This window comes from Gorilla gorilla, chromosome 2, assembly GCF_029281585.2.
Source record: "Gorilla gorilla gorilla isolate KB3781 chromosome 2, NHGRI_mGorGor1-v2.1_pri, whole genome shotgun sequence".
In the NCBI taxonomy this organism is placed as follows: Eukaryota; Metazoa; Chordata; class Mammalia; order Primates; family Hominidae; genus Gorilla; species Gorilla gorilla.
Window position 1 is genome coordinate 59,035,996 of NC_086017.1, and position 21,778 is coordinate 59,057,773.

The 21,778-nt window shown below is 52.3% G+C and overlaps 2 protein-coding genes across 2 annotated transcripts; one reads left to right on the top strand and one right to left on the bottom strand.

The window, feature by feature from the left end:
* On the top strand, positions 1-6,971 carry KLHDC8B (kelch domain containing 8B). Its single transcript, XM_004034130.5, has 6 exons — positions 1-2,164; positions 3,115-3,624; positions 4,724-4,888; positions 5,227-5,451; positions 5,547-5,648; positions 6,090-6,971. The coding sequence occupies exons 2-6, from the start codon at positions 3,249-3,251 to the stop codon at positions 6,284-6,286; spliced, it is 1,065 nt and encodes a 354-aa protein (XP_004034178.1). The 5' UTR covers positions 1-2,164; positions 3,115-3,248; the 3' UTR covers positions 6,287-6,971.
* Positions 6,972-8,134: 1,163 nt separating this feature from the next.
* CIMIP7 (ciliary microtubule inner protein 7) lies at positions 8,135-21,345 on the bottom strand. Its single transcript, XM_063703801.1, is given in 6 exon segments — positions 8,135-8,263; positions 8,266-8,292; positions 8,295-8,544; positions 8,974-9,030; positions 19,532-19,645; positions 21,243-21,345. Coding segments are annotated over 6 exon segments (579 nt in total). The 5' UTR covers positions 21,270-21,345; the 3' UTR covers positions 8,135-8,159.
* Between the last annotated feature and the right edge of the window lie 433 nt (positions 21,346-21,778).

Below are 21,778 nucleotides of genomic sequence, written 5' to 3' on the forward strand. Positions count from 1 at the left end.
GCCTCTGTAGTCCCAGCTACTCGGGAGGCTTAGACAGGAGAATGGCATGAGCCTGGGAGGCGGAGCTTGCAGTGAGCGGAGATGGCACCACTGCACTCCAGCCTGAGTGACAGAGCGAGACTCCATCTCAAAATAAAAAATAAAAATAAAAAATAAAGATTCTCAGAGGCAGGACAAACAGCAGGAGGGAGTTGAGGTCACAAGGGGCAAAACTTTGAAGATGCTAGCAAGATTTAGTTAAGGACTACAGGCACATATAGTTTTAGCTATATGGTATTTCACGATGACTTTTCCAAGAACAATTTTTGGGGAGGAGTGGCAGCACACTGAGGTGACAAGTAACAAGGAGGTGGAGCCTGTGAGGACAGATGGCTTCAAGAGTTTGACTGGAGGGGAAGAAGGGGAGACTAGAGAGACTTGGGGTGTTGGGAGGTATCTAAAGGCAAGTGGCTTGTAAGTGCTTAATTGCTGGAAAGGAGGAGGAGGGAGCTTGGAAAAGGAACAGTAGCAAATGTGAAGGAGGCTGCAGAGCAGTGTGAGCCTCTTGGAAGCCTATTGGCAATCACAAGAGGGTGGAAACAGTGCCCCAAGTGAGGGCACTGAAGAGCAAGTCCAAGGTGAAGTGGGACAAGGAGGATTGAGGCCTTCAAGTCAGGGTCTGTGCAGTCTGTAACCAGCCTTGGCACCACCATTTCTGTGCAGGCCGACTGAATCCAACTGACAGTCCCTGAAAAGAGCAAAGGCTCTCTTCTCCAGTCATGCGGAAGGGTCTACCCATAGACTTCTGGGAAGGCCAGATGTGAGGGAGGCCAGGGAGTTAATAGGTAATGCCCCCAAACAGCTCTCAACCCATGACTAATGGAGATTTGAGAATGAGTATCTCAGCTCCCCTTGCTCTTGGGGGCAGCAATGATGTAAGGCCTATGTTCTACGCTGGCTCCCAGAATCCCCAGCAGGATTTGGTCCCAATGGCCCACAGTGGTAGCTTGCTTGATGACACTTCCTTTATTGGCTGCTTTCCTTGTCTCCTTGCCACTGCTGGTGTTTCTTGGCCTCACCTCCCATACTAACTATATGCATGTATATCTTTGTCCAGGTCTGCTTTGGGGGAAACTAACATAAGCACTGTCCATGAAAGGGGTACAAGGCAGTGAGCAGACACAGACAACTGCAAGGACCTCTTCCCACAGGTACCACTGACCTGTACAAATGGGCCCTCAGCTTGAAGACTTAGCTAATACTCTGAATGCTCAGAAGATAGGCAGGGCCAAGGTCTGGGCCTGAGGTAGGTGGGCCCCTGTCACACTAGTTTGCTCTTGCTTGACCCCAGAGTTGGTTAGAGGCAAGCTCAGGATACTAAAAATGGATAGTTATAATGTGCCTTGGGTCCCAGAGTAGCCCAGGTCTCTCAGGCCCTACAGGATGAGGCCAGAGTGACCCACTGGGAGGTCCCCTGGCCTCTGACTCTTCCAGCACATCCTCTGCTCAGTATCACTCCTTCCAGGAATTCTCCCCACCCAGGTTTGTAGAAGGGCCGGTGCCTTCGGTTCCTCCACCCCCGCTAGCCTCAGTGTACACTGTAAGACCTATTCCTGCTTTATGCCCAGGTAAGGGCGCCCCAGGCTGCCCCCACACGACAGAGGCCCAGGCCATGTCCCCAGTGGCCTCCAGGGGGCGCCGCCGGGAAGCCTGTCGTTGGGCTCCTGGGAGCTCCGCGGAGGTGGGCAGGCGCCGGCCCCTCAAGCCCTCGGGTTCGGCTGGCCTGCTCGACACAGCCTGCGCACCCAGGCTGGGTCGGGCTCAGAACCGCCCCTTGCCATACACGTGTTGTGTCGCTCGCCGCTGCCTCATTTCTACTCTTGCCCGAGGTCGGACGCTAAATTCTGTCAGGCCCAGTGTCCACGTGTCCGTTTGTCTTTCCGTTTGCATATGACCGTAGATCGGCACGTCCTGCTCCAGCTGCGGCATGTGCAGGGTTAAGGCGAGAGGAGGTTTCCCTGAGTCGGAGGGGGAGGGGGGCGAGGGGCGGACCTGGCCCAGCCCCGCCCCGCGCCGGAGCAGTGCCGGAGCCCCGCCAGAGCCCGACTTCAGCCCCAGCCAGATCCGGCGTCAACGGAGGCGGAACGGTGGACCCCGTACCCTGGCAGCATCGGAGCGCCGGCGGGTGAGTCCCGCGGGAACCGCGCTCAGGGGAAGTTTGGGGCGCGGGGTGTAGAACCCCAAGCGCGTTAGCCCAGACCCGCCCCCCACATCCTTGAGCTGGAAGTTTGGGGCCAAGAGGCCCTCCTGCCAGGGGTCCAGGAGTGTAGCCACCAAGAGAAAGGGGTGGCTGGAGAACTTGGGGATCTGCTGCGAGGGAACCCAGAAGTCCAGCTGCCCATTCCTGTTGGAAACGCCCTGGACTCAGACCCTGGAGTCCTGTGGTCATGAGATTTCTCCAACGGCTCCCCGCCCCAACCCCACTTCTGGACACCAGGGAATCTGGCTTCTGGGGGGGTTTGGAATGGGCAAACTCCTGAGGGGGGACCTCGAGAGGAGAGTGTGGAACCCTGGTGTTTAGTCCTCCTGCTAGTCTGAAACACACCCTGACTCTGGTCTTTTACTAGTGGGAATGGTTTAAATTAACCCTGTGGAATGGCCCCCAGGATGTTGTAAGGATACTCTGGAGTCTGACCCCTGACAGCAGGCGTGGGGACCCCCAGGCTGCCCAGGGCACCCTGGAAGCCAGTAAGGACTCCCCTCATGCAGGACTAGCGTGAGGCTTGTTGAGGGGAAAGGAAGGGTCCTGGATGGAGAGTCCTCTTCTAGTCACCTTACTACTGCTCTCCTAGACCCAGATTTGACCCAGTTGCTGAGTGGTTTGGGTAGTGGGTGAGAAGGAGAATCCTTCATGTCTCCATGGGAAAGGGGAAAGGCTCCTGGGTACCTGGGGCCTGCCCTCCTTCCCACTCCAGGAGGGCCTCCACAGTGGTGTGCTAGCCAGAGGGGTTGGGTTCTCCCCCTGCCTTTCCCACCAGTGATTTTGGGCCAGCCCTGCCCTTAGCTACAGGCTGCTTATCTGTTTCCTGAGGGGCCGGTCAGTGCCCTGACCCCTGTTTTCCCTCTTTCCTCCAGGTGAAGGCAAGGTCCCTGGACTGGTCATATACCTCTTGTGGCCCTGGCAGAATCAAGATGAGGCCCTGTCATGCCTTCCCAGTGAGGCCTACAGTCTGAGCAGACAGCATGGCCTGCCATTGGCAGTGAACACCATGTCTGCAGGAGGTGGTCGGGCCTTTGCTTGGCAAGTGTTCCCCCCCATGCCCACTTGCCGGGTCTATGGCACAGTGGCACACCAAGATGGGCACCTGCTGGTGTTGGGGGGTTGTGGCCGGGCTGGACTGCCCCTGGACACTGCTGAGACACTGGACATGGCCTCGCACACATGGCTGGCACTGGCACCCCTGCCCACTGCCCGGGCTGGTGCAGCTGCGGTAGTTCTGGGCAAGCAGGTGCTAGTGGTGGGTGGTGTGGATGAGGTCCAGAGCCCGGTAGCTGCTGTAGAGGCCTTCCTGATGGATGAGGGCCGCTGGGAGCGTCGGGCCACCCTCCCTCAAGCAGCCATGGGGGTTGCAACTGTGGAGAGAGGTGAGTGGCCTCCCAAGGAAGGCACTTCAGGTACCCTAACACCTTTTATTATTTCCTGACTTAGTCCCTTACCCTCAGAGACTGAACAAGAGCTGTAATTTTTACATGGGTGCCCAGGATGTGGCCTTGTCCCCTGTATCCTTTCCAACCTAGCTTTGAGCTAGGCTTTCAGCAGCCTTCTATTAACTGCCTTTTCTGGCTAAGGTGGGAGGCAGAGCCCAAGCCAATCCCAGGATGATGGGAGACCCCAGCCATGTTCCTGCCCCACTCCTCATTTCTAAGAGATGGGGGTGGGATGGCCTAATGACTCCCAGGGTTATAAATAGTCTGGGGTGGGGGAGAGGAGTAGGGCCTTGGCTCAGAGCCTGTGCTTAGACTTCCTGCCCCACCCCCAACCCTTCCCACACGCCAGGGAGCCTGATATGGACAAAGGCCAAGCTGACCTGGGATGGTTGCCATGGAAGCCCCCAGCTGACTGGCCCATTACCCCAGGCCCCCAGACATGTCGTAGCTGACTCTGAGGGTTTAACAGAGGGCAAAAACCTACTATAATGAAAGAGTGTCACACAGAGGTGCTGGCAGGGATCCTGGGGCAGAAGGCTTGTGGACAGTATCTTTACCCAGCAGACCCAAGCCATTCCTCTCCCAGCCCCATCTCCAGCTCCAGCTGGTCCCCAATCCCCCTCCCCAGACTGAGCTCTGTGCTAAGCAGATCCCCATGTTTCTTACCCCTGGCTTAAGCCATCCCCCGATCTTCCTCCCCGAGGGGAGTCCCCACCTTGTGGCCTCCAGGTCTGACCACCAGCCCAGGCCAGCCCTGCTTGGATGCCAGACTCTGTTGCCATAGCGTCTCCAGGGAGACAGTCGGATTATAATTAGATCGGCTGCCTCCTGCTCTTTACTCGGAGGGGCCCTGGCCAGAGTAGGAATCCCAGCTCTCCCAGCCCCGACTGCAGGCAGGTAGTAGAGTGTCTGTTGCTGGGGAGGGATGCTATAAACACATGGGTCTCCAGCCACCCCCAGGACTTACCAGGGCAGCTGTCAGGGTGGGGTACCCTGGCAGGCTGAGGTACAATCTGAACTACTCTTTTCTATGCAGATGGTATGGTGTATGCTCTGGGGGGAATGGGCCCTGACACGGCCCCCCAGGCCCAGGTACGTGTGTATGAGCCCCGTCGGGACTGCTGGCTTTCGCTACCCTCCATGCCCACACCCTGCTATGGGGCCTCCACCTTCCTGCACGGGAACAAGATCTATGTCCTGGGTAAGGGCCTGGGGGATGTGGGAAGGGGGCTCAGAGTCTAGAAATCCTCATCCTCATAGGTTGGCTGGGATAGGGATCAGGCTCAGTCCAGGATGGCAAAACAAGAGAAGCTTTGTTGGGGTGATCCATGCCTGCTCTGAGGCTCTGACCCCTGGTGGTCTTGCTGTGGTTGGAAAACCAAGCCCCAGTACCTGAGGGACTGTAGGGTGGATGATTCATGTGCAAGTGTGCACACAGCAGGATGTGGGAGGCTGAGGCAGGCAGATTAGCAACCTAGTGAGCAAGGAGCCCACCAAGCCTCCTGGGCTCCTTCCCAGGTACCCCAATTCCATTGACAGGGGGCCGCCAGGGCAAGCTCCCGGTGACTGCTTTTGAAGCCTTTGATCTGGAGGCCTGTACATGGACCCGGCATCCAAGCCTACCCAGCCGTCGGGCCTTTGCTGGCTGCGCCATGGCTGAAGGCAGCGTCTTTAGCCTGGGTGGCCTGCAGCAGCCTGGGCCCCACAACTTCTACTCTCGCCCACACTTTGTCAACACTGTGGAGATGTTTGACCTGGAGCATGGTGAGCAGTGGCTGTTCTGGGCTGTCCTCCCGCTCTCTGTGGGATGGAGGGGCATAGTGCATACATGACTAGATCTGACCTCCCCTCTCCTGCAGGGTCCTGGACCAAACTGCCCCGCAGCCTGCGCATGAGAGATAAGAGGGCAGACTTTGTGGTTGGGTCCCTTGGGGGCCACATTGTGGCCATTGGGGGCCTTGGTAAGTCTCTATGGGGCTGGGGAGAGGAGGGAGTCCCAAGACAGGAAAGACTAGCCCCCAGCATGTGTGTCACCTTCTGCCCATCTCCAGGCACTCCAGGGGTCAGGGCTTTGTGAGCTCTTTTCCCTATCTATGAAGCAGGCAGGATGTGGTCTGCCTGGCCCAGCACTCAGGGTGTTCCTCAGTGACTGGGGGCTCTGTCAAGCACCAGCAAGGGTCTACGAGACAGCAGCAGGACAAATGACCACTGTATGCACAGTCAAGAGAACATATAGAAACATAAATGAATGAACAAATGATGAACATAGGCAATGAGGAGCAAGGCCCTGATAGCTCATCCTGGGGTGATAACTACTGGGCTATTCTCTGGGCTTAGGGAGCAGAAGGGCCTGGAGTCCCTACGGCCTGTGCCTCTCACAGCCTTCTCTCTCCTTCTTGCAGGAAACCAGCCATGTCCTTTGGGCTCTGTGGAGAGCTTTAGTCTTGCACGGCGGCGCTGGGAGGCATTGCCTGCCATGCCCACTGCCCGCTGCTCATGCTCTAGTCTGCAGGCTGGGCCCCGGCTGTTTGTTATTGGGGGTGTGGCCCAGGGCCCCAGTCAAGCCGTGGAGGCACTGTGTCTGCGTGATGGGGTCTGAAGGCCTGGTGGGAGCTGTCCACTGGAGCAGCTCATTGCCAGAGGCAGCTATTTCTATGGCTCCTTTTGCTGCTGAGGACACTCACTGTGGCTCTGTGGGATGAGAGAGGCATGGGAGTGAGCACTTGAAACACTGCCTTGGGGCCTTGGGTTAGGGGAGCCTTTGTCTTTAGTGCAGGACACACATATGCTTACACCTACCTTTATCACCATTCGTTCATGAATCATGCCTAGCTCCATCCTTGCTCTGGGACCTACTAGGCCTTCCATCCAACTGGGAAATGGGGAGAAGCAAAGCTGGCCTCATGCTCTTCAGGGTCAGTTCCTATCTGGAGTTGCCCAGGCCTACCCCAGTTGCCATTCCTGAAAAATCTCAGCTGCCAGGCTGCCTTTAGGGTCCCTGTAGACCCAGGAGAGTTGAGAGGGTGGGGGACACAGAGAGAATAGAGAGGATGTGGGAACTGCCAGAGGGCCGGAGCGCAGGAGTTCAAGCGGAGGAATGCTGGCTTTGAGCCCTTTACACTGCTGGTTGTATGACCTTGGACAAGTCACTTCACCTCTCTGTGCCTCAGCATCCTCATCTATAAGTGGGGATCTCTGAAACCTTCCTACCCTACCTACCTCACAGGGCTGTTGTGAGGACCCAGGGAGTTTGGATGTGGAAGTAAAAGTGCTGCTAAAACCTAGTGTGTGGACCCTGGTGTGAACTCCCTTGTTTCCACTGCCCCTGCCTTCCTTTGGGGATCTCAATGCCCCTAGGGATGAGGGTCCAGAAGGAGCCTCTTGGATCTGGTCGGTGTTCCCAAAGTGATTTGGTGTTTCTGTTCCATCTAAGCCTCAGCTTATTCTTTGGCAACATGTGATGACAGCGCCTCCTTACTGTCCTGGGGATTAGAGAGCACTAGGACAGTAAGGAAGGGCTGTCACATGTCACCAAAGGATGGCAGGATAAGATGACCAGAGAAGTGCTCAGAAAACAACAACAGAATACCACAGGGTTAGGAAGACTTCCAGATCCAAGTTACAGAGTGTCTCCTTAGGGTCTCTGCTCACCCCCACAGGGAGGGGTGGTTCAGTGGGTTCTGTGGCCCAGGGCAGTCTCTTTCTGTCTCAGCTGTGGGGCAGCCGTCTCTTGGACAGGACTGTGTGGCCATCCAACAAACCCCTCAAAGGCAGCTGCCTCCTGAGAAAGCTGCCAACTCTTCCTTCTTCCAGCCTTTGTCGCCCACTAGTACTGGTCTCTGGGGTCTGCTTTCCCCATAGCTACACTGAGTACTTGGCCTGCTTCCCCAGTGACGCCTTTCATTCTAGGGTGAAGCACCTAGAAAGTCAGTGGCCCACAGGATATTTGCACGTTGTCTGGCACGCTGGCAGAGGAAGCCAACACAGAGATGTCTCTGTTTGGGGGAATGGGCTGTTTCCCAGAGGAGAAAGGTTGTGGGGAAGTTAGTCACTCCGCTGCCTTCGTAAGGAGCCCTCCCTCAGTGTCACCCCCTTCACCCTGCCACCTGCTCTGTCCTGACTTCAACTTAGGCTGGGGACTGCCCTCTAATCTTCCTCTCTACAGCTGGGTTTACTGCAAGAACAGAGTAGTACTTGGGGCCCTGGAACCCACCTGATGTGGCTATAGCAATCCTCCTGGACTCTTAGCCTCCTGCAGGCCTTACCCTTTCTCACTTAGTGGCAGGGATCCCAGAGCAGCACCTCCCATGCCCAGCACAGAAACACACCATGGGCACAAGTGCCATGGGAGACAGGCACAGGACCTGGCAGCCCACTACTACCTTTCAGCCTCTTGGGCTGCATCCCACTGTGGGCTGCAAGCACAGACAGGCTGCTGTGCCAGCTGTCCTTGTTTAATGCTCTGGACCAGTTCAGACACTCAGAGACCCCAGCATGAAGGTAGTGCTGCAGCAGCTTGGGTCTTGGGATCCCTGGGAGGTCAGGCAGTACGTCAGTGACCGGCGCCTGGGGCCCTACCTTGTCGCTGCCATAGTGGCCACCCTGGGATGGGCAGCAGAAGTTCTGCTGGTAGGTGGTCCCGGTATGGGAAGGCTGGACCTGCACAAAGTGGACGAGGCGCTGGGGGAGGCCACTGAGTCCTGGGCCTGGTCTGAAATCGGCCTGGTAAGAAGATTCCAGGGGCCCCTGCTGGCGCAACTCTATCTCACAGGGTGCCCAGCGCAGGAAGGTGTGCTGCTGCCACAGGCGCTCCAGGTCCTTCCGCCTTCTGATTCCCTGCAGCAGACAATAGGGACCCTCCTCAACGGTATGGGCCCTTGGCCCACATTCCTGGCACCAAGCACCTTCTTGGGCCCCTCCTAACCCCAAGTCTGCTTGGTGATACCTGTCCTATGCCTGGCTGTCTTGGCCTGTACCCTGGCCTCCTTGGCCTGCCTCCCCAGTGATGTCTTTCATTCTAAGGTGAAGCACCCAGAAAGTTAGTGGCCCACAGGATACTTGCACATTGTCTGGCAAGTTGGCAGAGGAAACCAACATAGAGATGTCTCTGTCTGGGGGAATAGGCTGTTTCCCAGAGGAGAAAGTTTGTGGGGGAAGACAGCCACTCCTCTGCCTTCATAAGGAGCCCTCCCTCAGTGTCATCCCCTCCACCCTACCACCTGCTCTGTCCAGACTTCAGCTTAGGCTGGGGGACTGCCTGCCATTCTTCCTGTCTTCGGCACTCACTTTGTCAAAGGAAGTACGGTTGTCGTGCTTGGAGAAGAAGTGTTGCTGCGCTGGCTCCTTGAAAGACAGTGAGAAAGAAGGTGAATGGGGAAAATGATGCTTATTTACCCACCCTTACCTGGATCACTGCCTCAGGGTCCCCAATGGAGGGAAGTCACCAGGAGCCACTGCCCCTAAGCTGCTAAACTGCCAACAGACAGAGGGCAGAGACTAATTAAAGCAACACTTCAGTCCTGGGATATCTCAACCTGGGACTCGCCCTGAAGCAGAAGCCCGTGGAACCCTTATTGAGGAGGGTCCTCAATAAGGAGGCATCTGCTAGAACATCCTCCCATCAGGGGAGCAGTGGCCAAGTTTCAAGTTGGGCCTTAACTCTTGATTGCCCAGGACTTTAGTCCTTTCCTCCCCTGCATCCATACTTACTCCCCCATCAACATACCCAGCCTCTTGGCTCTAAATGCCATCTGAAAACTGGAATTTCTATCTCCAGCTCAAACTTTCTCCTGAACTTTGGGTTCAGTAGACAACTGCCTACTCCACATCTCCATGTAAATGCCCAATTGAGCATCTCCAAACATATGACTGAGCTTTGGGTCATCCCCAGACACACTCCACCTATAGCCTCCCCCAGCTCAGACCACGGCGGCCAGATCCTGTCAAACACCTTGAGTCCCCTTGATTCTCTTCTCTCATACCCCACATTGAATATGCAAGTATCCTGTTGATACTGTGGTCAAAATGTGCCCAGGACCAGACCACATCTCAGCATGCCCACTGTTTTCCCCGATCCAAGCCACATTACTCTCTTGCCTGAATTATTGCAAGAGCTTCCTGCCTGGTGTCCCTGCTTTCAAACTTGCCCCTCCAGTCTGTTTTCTGCTTAGCAGCCAGCATAATTCTGTTAGTACATAAATGAGATCACATCTCATTTGCTGAAAATTCACAACAGTTCCTCCTATTTGTGATAGCCAAAGTCATCATAGTGGTCTGTGAGACCCACATGATATTGGTCCTTCTGTTACCTCCAGCCACACTGATTTCCCCACTGCTCCTCAGACACACCACGTGCTCCCACTTAGGGCTTTGCACCACCTGTTCCTTCTCCTGGCCATATAATTCCCTCACACCTCCCTCTTTTCCTTCCTTGAGCACTAGGCCAATAGTTCCATCACCCTAATCCTGCATTTTTCACCTGCTAACATACTATATTGTTCTATGTGATGTTACCCCCACTGATTAGAACATCTCATGCCCCACCATTAAACATAAGCTGCTTGTGGGCAAAGGCGGTCTGTCTTGCTCACATCTATAACTTCAGCACTGAGAATAATGCCTGACACAGCTCAATAAATGTTGCTGTTAAATCAATAAACAGGCTGGGCACGGTGGCTCACACCTGTAATCCAAGCACTTTGGGAGGCCGAGGCGGGTGGATCACCTGAGGTCAGGAGTTTGAGACCAGCCTGGCCAACATAGTGAATCCCCGTTTTTACTAAAAATACAAAAATTAGCCGGGCTTGGTGGCTCATGCCTGTAATCCCAGCACTTTGGGAGGCCGAGGCGGACAGATCACTTGAGGTCAGGAGTTCGAGACCAACCTGGCCAACATGGTGAAACCCTGTCTCTACTAAAACACACAAAAAAATTAGCTGGGTGTGATGGTGTTTGGCTGTAATCCCAGCTACTCAGGAGGCTGAAGCAGGAGAATTGCTTAAACCTGGGAGGCAGAGGTTGCAGTGAGCTAAGATCGAGCCACTGCACTCCAGCCTGGGCGACAGAAAAAAAAAAATTAATGAACAGGGACAGAAGGTCCTGGCCCCAGGGCATTTACTTTGGCTCAGTTGGAGCTAGAGAGCCTTGCTCCCCTCCCATGCAGAGAAAGCCCATCTCTTAGGCCTCCAGACTTCAGCAGGAATCTGTCCCAAGACCACCTTCTTGCCTTTGTGCTTGGCTTCTTCCCTCAGAGCCATTCCCTCTCCAGTCACTCGGTTTCTCCTGCTGTAGACCTGAAGTGGCCAGATCTGGTGAAGTCAGGATTGGCTGGCTTGGGAGTATAGGTAATGGCTGACAGCAGGTCCCCAGATAAAATACAGGGGCTGGCTCCATCCCTGAACCAGAATCTTCAGAGTAGAGCTTATTGTATGTGTGTTTAAGAGTTCCCTTTTTAGGCCAGGTGCGGTGGCTCACGCCTGTAATCCCAGCACTTTGGGAGGCTGAGGCGGGCGGATCACGAGGTCAGGAGATCGAGACCATCCTGGCTAACATGGTGAAACCCCTTCTCTACTAAAAATACAAAAAATTAGCTGGGTGTGGTGGTGGGCGCCTGTAGTCCCAGCTACTCGGGAGGTTGAGGCAGGAGAATGGCGTGAACCCGGGAGGTGGAGCTTGTAGTTAGCCGAGATCACACCACTGCACTCCAGCCTGGGCGACAGAGTGAGACTCCGTCTCAAAAAAAAAAAAAAAAAAAAAAAAGAGTTCCCTTTTTAGAACTGCCTGCCTTAGACAGTCTGATGGTAGTCTTCAAGCAGAATGAAAACTCCAAGAAGGTGGGAAGCTTTCATTCCTCAAAATGCAAGCTGAGGCTGGGCACAGTGGCTCACGCCTATAATCCCAGCAGTTTGGGAGGCAGAGGCGGGTAGATCACTTGAAGCCAGGAATTCGAGACCAGCCTGGCCAACATGGTGAAACCTTGTCTCTACTGAAAATACAAAAATTAGCTAGGTGTGGTGGTGGGCGCCTGTAATCCCAGCTACTCGGAAGGCTGAGGCAGGAGAATTGCTTGAACTTGGGTGGCGGAGGTTGCAGTGAGCTGAGATCTCACCACTGCACTCCAGCCTTGGCAACAGAGACTCTATCTTCAAGAAAAAAAAAAAAAAAAAAAAAGCAAGCTGAGGCCGTGCAGTGGCTTACACCCGTAATCCCAGGACTTTGAGAGGCCAAGGAGGAAAGATTGCTTGAGCCCAGGAGTTCAAGACCAGCCTGGGCAGTGTGGAAAGGCTCCCAGACACTGTCTCTACAAAAAATAACAAATTAGCCAGGCGTGGTGGTGCATACCTGTGGTCCCAGCAACTAGGAAGGCTGAAGTGGAAGGATCACATGCGCTTAAGAGGTCAAGGGTGCAATGAGCCATGATCGTGCCACTGCAAACCAAGCTACAGACTGGGAGAAAATATTTATAAACCATATATCCAACAGAGGACTAGAATATATAAGGAAGTCTCTCAACTCAACAGTAAAATCACAGCCTAATTAGAAAATGGGCAAACATGAAGACATCTAGCCAAACAAGATCTACAGATGACAAATAACACATGAAAATGTGTCCGGAATTGGTGGGTTCTTCGTCTCACTGACATCAAGAATGAAGCCGCGGACCCTCGCGGTGAGTGTTACAGTTCTTAAAGGTGGCATGTCCGGAATTTGTTCCTTCCGACGTTTGGATGTGTTCCGAGTTTCTTCCTTCTGGTGGGTTCGTGGTCTCGCTGGCTCAGGAGTGAAGCTGCAGACCTCCGCGGTGAGTGTTACAGCTCTTCAGGCGGCGCGTCTAGAGTTGTTCATTCCTCCGGGTGGGTTCGTGGTCTCACTTGCTTCAGGAGTGAAGCTGCAGACCTTCGTGGTGAGTGTTACAGCTCATAAAGGCAGCGTGGACCCAAAGAGTGAGCAGCAGCAAGATTTAGTGCAAGGAGTGAAAGAACAAAGCCTCCACAGCGTGGAAGGGGACCAAAGCGGGTTGCCACTGCTGGCTGGTGCAGCCTGCGTTTATGCTCTTATCTGGCCCCACCCACATCCTGCTGATTGGTAGAGCCCAGTAGTCTGTTTTGACAGGGCGCTGATTGGTGCGTTTTACAGTCCCTGAGCTAGACACAAAGGTTCTCCACTTCCCCACCAGATTAGCTAGATACAGAGTGTGGACACAAAGGTTCTCCAAGTCCCCCACCAGAGTAGCTAGATACAGAATGTCGATTGGTGCATTCACAAACCCTGAGCTAGACACAGGGTGCTGATTGGTGTGTTTACAAACCTTGAGCTAGATACAGAGTGCCCATTGGTGTATTTACAATCCCTTAGCTAGACATAAAGGTTCTCCAAGTCCCCACCAGACTCAGGAGCCCAGCTGGCTTCACCCAGTGGATCCCGCGCCGGGGCTGCAGGTGGAGCTGCCTGCCAGTCCTGCGCCGTGTGCCCACACTTCTCAGCCCTTGGGTGGTCAATGGGACTGGATGCCGTGGAGCAGGGGGCGGCGCTTGTTGGGGAGGCTCGGGCTGCACAGGAGCCCACGGAGTGAAGGGGGAGGTTCAGGCATGGTGGGCTGCAGGTCCCGAGCTCTGCCCCGCAGGAAGGCAGCTAAGGCCTGGTGAGAAATTCAGCACAGCAGCTGCTGGCCCAGGTGCTAAGCCCCTCACTGCCTGGGGCGGGGGGGCCAGCCACTCCGAGTGCAGCCCGCTGAGACCATGCCCACCCGGAACTCACGCTGGCCGTCAAGCACAGCGCGCAGCCCCAGTTCCCCCCCGGCCTCTCCCTCCATACCTCCCCGCAGCTGAGGGAGCCGTCTCGGGCCTCGGCAAGCCCAGGAAGGGGCTCCCACAGTGCAGCGGCGGGCTGAAGGGCTCCTCAAGTGCCGCCAAAGTGGGAGTCCAGGCAGAGGAGGTGCCCAGAGCAAGCAAGGGCTGTGAGGGCTGCCAGCACGCTGTCACCTCTCAAAAAGATATTCATCATTAAACATCAGGGAAATGCAAATTAAAACCACAATAAGATATCACTACACATCTATCAGAATGGCTCCAATTGAAAATAGAGACAACATCAGGTATTGGTGAGAATGCAGAGAAACCAGATCATTCATGCATTGCTGGTGGGAATATAAAGTGGTAAAGCCACTCTCAAAAACAGTTTGGCAGTTTCTTTCAAAAACTAAACATGCAGCCGGGCGCGGTGGCTCATCCTGTAATCCCAGCACTTTGGTAGGCTGAGGTGGGTGGATAACCTGAGGTCAGGAGTTCAAGACCAGCCTGGCCAACATGGTGAAACCCTGTCTCTACTAAAAATACAAAAATTAGCTGGGCATGGTGGCACGCACCTGTAATGAGATTGCTTGAGCCCGGGAGGCAGAGGTTGCAGTGAGCTGAGATCATGCCACTGCACTCCAGCCTGGCCAACAGAGTGAGACTCTGTCTCGAAAACAAAACAAAACAACAAAAACACTAAACATGCAACTACCACATGACCCAGCAATTGTATTCCTGGGCATTTATCCCAGAGAGACAAAAACATATGTTCAACCAAAAATTTATATACAAATATTCTTAACAGCTTTATTTGTATGAGCCAAAAACTGGAATCAGGTCAGATATCCTTTAACAGATGAATGATTAAACAAACTGCTACATTGGTACCAAGGAAATACTACTCAGTAAATGAAAATAAATGAACTATTGATACACACAATAATTTGGATGAATCTCTAGGAAATTATGCTGCAAAAATAGCCAGTCTCCAAAGGGTGCATATTGTATTATTCTATTTATATAACTGTTTTTGAGACAAGGTCTCAATCTGTTGCCAGGCTGGAGTGCGGTGACACAATCATGGCTCACTTCAGCCTTGACCTCCTGGGCTCAAGAAATCCTCCTACCTCAGCCTCTGGAGTAGCTGGTACCACAGATGCATGCCACCATGCCTGGCTAATTGTTTAACTTTTTTTAAGAGATGAGGTCTCATTATGTTGCACAGGCTGATCTTGAACTCTTGGGCTCAAGCAATCCTCTTGCCTCAGCCTCCCAAAGTGCTGGGATTAGAGGCATGAGCCACTGTGCCCAGCTTTATATAACATTTCAATTTAATTTAATTTAATTTATTTTTTTGAGACAGAGTCTCACTGTGTAGCACAGGCTAGAGTGCAGTGATTTTGGCTTGCTGCAACCTCCACCTCCCAGGTTCAAGAGGTTCTTATGCCTCCGCCTCCCAAGTAGCTGGGATTACAGGCATGTGCCACCACACTGGCTAATTTTTGTATTTTTACCAGAGATAGGGTTTCACCATATTGCCCTGGTTGGTCTTGAACTTCTGACCTCGAGCAGTCCACTGCCTTGGCTTCCCAAAGTGTTGGGATTACAGGCATGACCCACCGCACCTGGCCTATGTAATTTTTTTTTTTTTGAGATGGAGTCTTGCTCTCTTACTTAGGCCGGAGTGCAGTGGCGTGATCTCAGCACACCACAACCTCCGCCTCCCAGATTCAAGCAATTCTGCTGCCTCAGCCTCCCGAGTAGCTGTGATTACAGGCGTGAGCCACCAACCTCAGCAAATTTTTTGTATTTTTAGTAGAGATGGGGTTTCACTATGTTGGCCAGGCTGGTCTTGAATTCCTGGCCTTAAGCGATCCACCCACCTCGGCCTCCCAAGTGCTGGGATTACAGGCGTGAGTCACCGCGCCCGGCTATAATTTTATAGCTCTTTTTTTTTTTTTTTTTTGACACAGAGTTTTGCTGTTGTTGCCCAGGCTGAAGTGCAATGGCGCAATCTCGGCTCACCACAACTTCCGCCTCCCGGGTTCGAGCAATTCTCCTGCCTCAGCCTCCCGAGTAGCTGGGATTACAGGCATGCACCACCACCCCAGCTAATTTTGTATTTTTAGTAGAGACAGGGTTTCTCTATGTTGGTCAGGCTGGTGTTGAACTCCCGACCTCAGGTGATACACCCGCCTTGGCCTCCCAAAGTGCTGGGATTACAGGTGTGAGCCACCGCACCCGGCAAATTTTATAGCTCTTTTTTTTTTTTTTTTTTAGATGGAGTCTTGCTCTGTCACCCAGCCAGCCTGGAGTGCAGTGTCGCGATCTCAGCTCACTGCAAGCTCCACCTCCCGGGTTCACGCCATTCTCCTGCCTCAGCCTCCTGAGTAGCTGGGACTACAGGCGCCTGCCACCACACCTGGCCAATTTTTTTTTTTTTGAGATGGAGTCTCACTCTGTCGCCCAGCCTGGAGTGCAGTGTGGCGATCTCAGCTCACTGCAACCTCTGCCTCCCGGGTTCACACCATTCTCCTGCCTCAGCCTCCCAAATAGCTGGGACTACAGGCGCCCGCCACCATGCTTGTCTAATTTTTTGTATTTTTCGTAGAGATGGGGTTTCACCGTGTTAGCCAGGATGGTCTCGATCTCCTGACCTCGTGATCCGCCTGCCTTGGCCTCCCAAAGTGCTGGGATAACAGGCGTGAGCCACCGCACCCAGCCTATAGCCACCACGCCCCGCCCATAGCTCTTAATACACACACACACGCGCACGCACGCACGCACAAGTAAGACTAGGGAAATTTGAATGAACTTTAGTGATTAAATCAATGTCAATGTCCTTGTTGTGATATTATACTATAGCTTTGCAAGATGTTACCATTGAAGGTAACCAGGCAAAGTGTAAAAGAAATCTCTATTATTTTTTACAACTGCTTATGAATTGATAATTATTTCAATGAAAGTTTCAATTAAAATAAAATCTAGGAGTCTGGGGCAAGTTTCAATTGACCCCCAAATTTCTCCCGTTGTCTATCCTCAGCTACCGAATTACACTTAGCCCTAGAATGTATATGTCTTTCCTGTCGGAGGCACCTCTGACTGGAAATTCACTATTCCTATAGTGGCAGGATAATTTATTGACGCCCAATGAGTGTTGCTCTCTCAAAACTGTGGGAGCTTGGTGAGAAGCACAGTCATTTCCTCTCTACCCAGGCAATTCTGGGTATTCTTGCCCTGCAAAGAATGATCACTAGCATCTTTGTTTCTTAATCATTCAAGGCTCCTTTTCCATCGAGGTGGTAAAATCCATGGTTTCTGAGCAGGTAGAGCTAGGACTGGGATTCCATCTTAAGAGGACTTGGAAGAGAGGTGGGCTTCTTTGGAAGGGGCAGTATTTGCATGTGGGAGGGCTAAGGGCCCCTGTGGAGGCTGGGCAGTCTGCACTAAGAGAGGAAGATCCTTGGCAAACTGAGGGATGGGATGGCAGCAAGGGCCCAGCAATCATGGCACCACAGGTGAAGAACACGCACCCAACCAGACAGGACTCCTGTCCAACCTGAGGAACTAAGAGAACCAGAATTATATTTCCCAAGAATCAGGCAGTTGACGGCTGGAAATAGATTAATCTGCTTTAGAAAAAAAATGAAAAAAAAAAGAAAACATAATTTTCTTGCATCTGTATGTCATGAACAAAAATTTTACAAACCAAAGGAGAGTGGATGCTACATCTTGGAAAGGCTTTAAACAATAGCTAGAATCTGCCAGCTGAAACCTGGTACCTCTCAGCCAGTGCAAAAAGAAAATGTGCAACTTCTCTGAGCAGTCCTATTAATTAAAACAGCTTTAGACCTAGAAAGAACCGTGAGATTTGACATTTACATAACCTGAATCCAAGACACAGATTATGCTACTTGGGGCTGCTGATAATGCTAGTAAATTTTTTATGTAGCAAGTCCTTACATTGATCAGCAGCCAAAACATGCCCCTTACATGTCTGTTTCTGAGGAATGAGTTTAACAGATTGATAGGATGTTCCAGTCTCTGGGAGGAGAGCTGCCACTGAGGGCAATGACAAACATACAGCAGGAAGTCTCTGTGTTGCTTCTCTTTCTGTACTTCCCAGATCCCTTCACTCTCAAAAGGGAGGTGGCCCTGGATGGGCAGTCTGGCGCTGCATCTGGGCCTGGCTTGGTAGGCTGTAGCAGGCAGCCCTTGCAAGTGTATATGCTAAGGAAGTTCAGTTTCCGTAAAATAGCAGCCTCCAGGACCCTGGTCTCAGCCTGGGAAAGCAATTCATAGAAAATCCAGATGGCAGATCAAGTAGGACCTGGCAAAAGGCTGGGAAGCAAGAAGGTGCAGTGGGTGGTACCTGTTTCAGGCACCCCTTCAGGTCCCTCTGGGCCTTTCTTCTACCCAGTTGTTGCTCCGGAGGCTGACCTGACTGCACCCCACACTAGGCTCCCTTTGTTCTGGCCACCAGGGAACCCTGGGAGGACATGGAGGAAAAGAGAGAGGAGGTGTTTCTTCTCTTGGCTCCCTCCTAGGCCACATCCCACCTGGCTATGTCTCTGTACCTAGGATCACTGATCCTGTCAGGGTGACCCTTTTCATACCTTTATCTCCATCTCGATTCCAGAAGCCATGCCTCCCCCTTGTCCCCCTTTGGGCTCAGTAGTACTAACCACTTGGTCGTTACCAGCCTGTGGGAATGCCTTTATCTGAGGCTGTCACAAGCAATCTTTTGTAAACATACCCTTCTGAGTTCTGCTGTTTTGAGTATGCTTGTTACTGTTGTGACTCCGATTTATTTATTTATTTTTTATGTTATTTCATTTTTTGAGACCAAGTCTCACTCTGTCACCCAGGCTGGAGTGTGGTGGTGCCATCTTGGCTCACTGCAACTTCTGCCTCCCGGGTTCAAGCAATTCTGCCTACCTCGGCTTCCTGAGTAGCTGGGATTACAGGTGTGCATCACCATGCCCTGTTAATTTTTTTTTTTTTGAGACGGAGTTTTGCTCTTGTTGCCCAGGCTGGAATGCAATGGCGCTATCTGATCTTGGCTCACTGCAACCTCCACCTCCTGGGTTCAAGCCATTCTCCTGCCTTAGCCTCCCGAATAGCTGGGATTAGAGGCATGCGCCACCAAGCCCAGCTAATTTTGTATTTTTAGTAGAGATGGGGTTTCTCCATGTTGGTCAGGCTGGTCTTGAACTACTGACCTCAGGTGATCCTCCCACCTCGGCCTCCCAAAGTTCTGGGATTACAGGCACGAGCCACCGCACCTTGCCTATTTTTTTTTTTTTTTTTTGTATTTTCAGTAGAGATGGGGTTTCACCATGTTGGCCAGACGGGTTTCGAGCTCCTGACCTCAAGTGATCCACCTGCCCTGGCCTCCCAAAGTGCTAGGATTACAGGTGTAAGCCACCTCGCCCAGCTGTGACCCTGATTTATGATACACAGTGCCCCTTCCTTGTCTCCAGGCCTGTAAATAGTAAAGCGCCTATGGCCCTGTATCCCTTTCCCATTCTCCAGAAGCCTGTTACAGCCACTCCAGGCTACCTCAGCCATCACTCCTTTCCAGTATTCCCTGGACAAATGTGTAGGCCAGTAACCAGCTGCCTCCTGTACTACTTCCCTGACCAGAGGAGGCCTCCTACTAATTTCTAAGGAGCTGGACTGTGAAGCTGGCTGTGGAATGGACCATGGGCTTTCTTAGCATTAAGGAATCTGAATGTGAAGGTAGTTGTCAGCAAAACTCAAGGCTTACTTCCTGGGTTCTAGAGGCTCTTTGCCTGTAGCTACCCACCCCGGCTAGGCCCTTACCCTTTGTCCATCTAGAAGGGGCAGTGAGCAATATGGTTCAGTTTGGCACTCACTCTTTTCCACCCTGTCTGTAGGGGAAAGATCTGACATCTCAGAGAAGAAAGGTAAAGCCTGTCCCAGGGATAGGTGTCAGTACAGCCATGGAAGGGCTGGGATGATGCTTTTGGGTTCTGGGAGAGGCAAGAACTGGTCTAGTCACCCCCGCTGCCTTCAGGTCTGCCTTGTACCTGACATCGCTGCAGGAACACTGCTGGAGGCTGGGGCTTGGCTGCAAGGCGGTATTCTCTAGCACTTTCACTCTTGAATTGGCTTCTGTAGTGCCCATAGAAGCCATTGTTGTGCTATAACAAGACAGGAATGAGGATAAAACTCACTCAAATCTCCACCATGGATCCTAGACCTCAGGGCCCCAACTGAGGGTTCCAGGAAAGCCAGACCAGAAGCCCCTCATGGAAGTTCCTGACAGAATAGAAAGAATCTAAGGAGTTAGGACACTCCTGGAGATGGGCCAGTATAGAAGTGTCTTCATCCATCATTGGGACAGTTGACCTCAGCTGTAATGACCCACTTGGGCTATGCATGTGTAGGGAAGGAGTGCCATTCATTTAGAGCAGAGATTTGTGGGCAGGACCACTGATCAGGGGTGTGGTCCTTCCCTAAAGAGCCTGAGAAGAAATCCCCTTTGTTGTTCTCTCCACAATTTTTTTTTTTTTTGAGACAGAGTCTTGCTCTGTCACCCAGGCTGGAGTACAGTGGCACAACCTCAGCTCACTGCAACCTCTGCCTCCCGGGTTCAAGTCATTTTCCTGCCTCAGCCTCCCAAGTACCTGAGACTACAGGCGCCCACTATCATGCCAGGCTGAATTTTTTTTTTTTTTTTTTTGAGACGGAGTCTTGCTCTGTCAGCAGGCTGGAGTGCAGTGGCGCGATCTTGGTTCACTGCAACCTCTGCCTCCCGGGTTCAATCAATTCTCCTGCTTCAGCCTCCCGAGTATCTGGGATTACAGGTGCCCGCCACCACACCCGGCTAATTTTTGTATTTTTAGTAGAGACAGGGTTTCACCATGTTGGCCAGGCTGGTCTCGAACTCCTGACCTCGTGATCTGCCCACCTTGGCCTCCCAAAGTGCTGGGATTACAGGCGTGAGCCACTGCGCCCGGCCTGGAGAGAATTTCAGAGAGGAACTGTCAGGAGACAGAAATAAGCAACTATCAGAGGTCCAAGAAAGGGGCTGTACTGTGCTGATGTCATTACGTGGACACTCTGTGGATGATCATGTCTGGGAACTCCTATGGCCCAACCTCTTTGTCCTGAGTTCTCCCTGGAGACGATGGGTGTGTCTGGCCCTCCCCAATTATAACACTGAGCAGAAGAACCCATCCTAAGCCTGCCCTCTGGCCATCGCAATGGGCTATTTAACAGGACTAGAAAGCTTCATATCTTTCCATCCCACTGAAGACGTGGATCACTTTGTCTGTCTATCCTTCTCTGTCAGGAACCCCTCACTCTCTATTCAGGTTAGCTCAACAGTATTTATCAGACCTTTATTGTCTTCCAGGCATGGGGCTGAGCATGGGAAATACAGATGGACAAAAACACAATCTTTGCCCTCAAAATGTTCCCAGACTAGAGAGCAGCCAAACTCCAAAAGCTTGGGAGGCTCAAACAATTAACTAGGAATAAATGGGGTGGCTAGAGGACTAGGAGTTTCCACTGGCTTGCAGGAGACCATGATGCATGGAAGGGGGCAAAGTGTTAGGAAGACTAGGCAGCCTCCGGGGGTGACCTCAAGATGGTGGAGAGGAAGTGGGCGGCTCAGGGTCCTATTCCAGGTTGGATGCCAGATGAAAACCTTTTCACTTCACTGGCATGACTCAGTCAGATTTCGGGTACAACCAGAGGGCCAGGGGCCAGGATTAACATAAAGTGCACTCTTACCCAGGAGCCTACTAAAGCACTTTGCATCTTTCCAAGAAGGGAGCAGAAAAGGCAAACTTTCCTCTTGTCTTTTGGAGGATATCTTCAGGAAAGAGAATCTCTGGAGGTCAATTTTTTGTTGCTTAGTGACAAGGGAAGGTTGTGACTGCACAATGCTGCTGCTGTTTGTTGAGACAGTACATGACCTGTTGCCCCTTTGTCCTTGCTGCCCTAGTTCTTCTCTGTGAGAAAAACCTCCCCCTTGGCATTAACAGCCTGAAAGAGCCCTTATATATAGAAACACACAGGGCTCCATGGTAGAGTCTAATGGATTCGCAGCCAATGAAATATTCAAAGAACATTTTAAATGCAGGCAAATCCTGCATTTAAAAACCTATGCATCCATACTGCCAGGAATATAAATTTAGAAAGCATTCCATGGAGTCAGAAGAAATGTTAAAGAGGTTGGTGGCTTTTAGGATAAAATTACTGCTTCAGAATAGGCTCTAACAATTTATCTCTTAGGAGTTTGTGGTGACCAGGAATGCTAATCATGA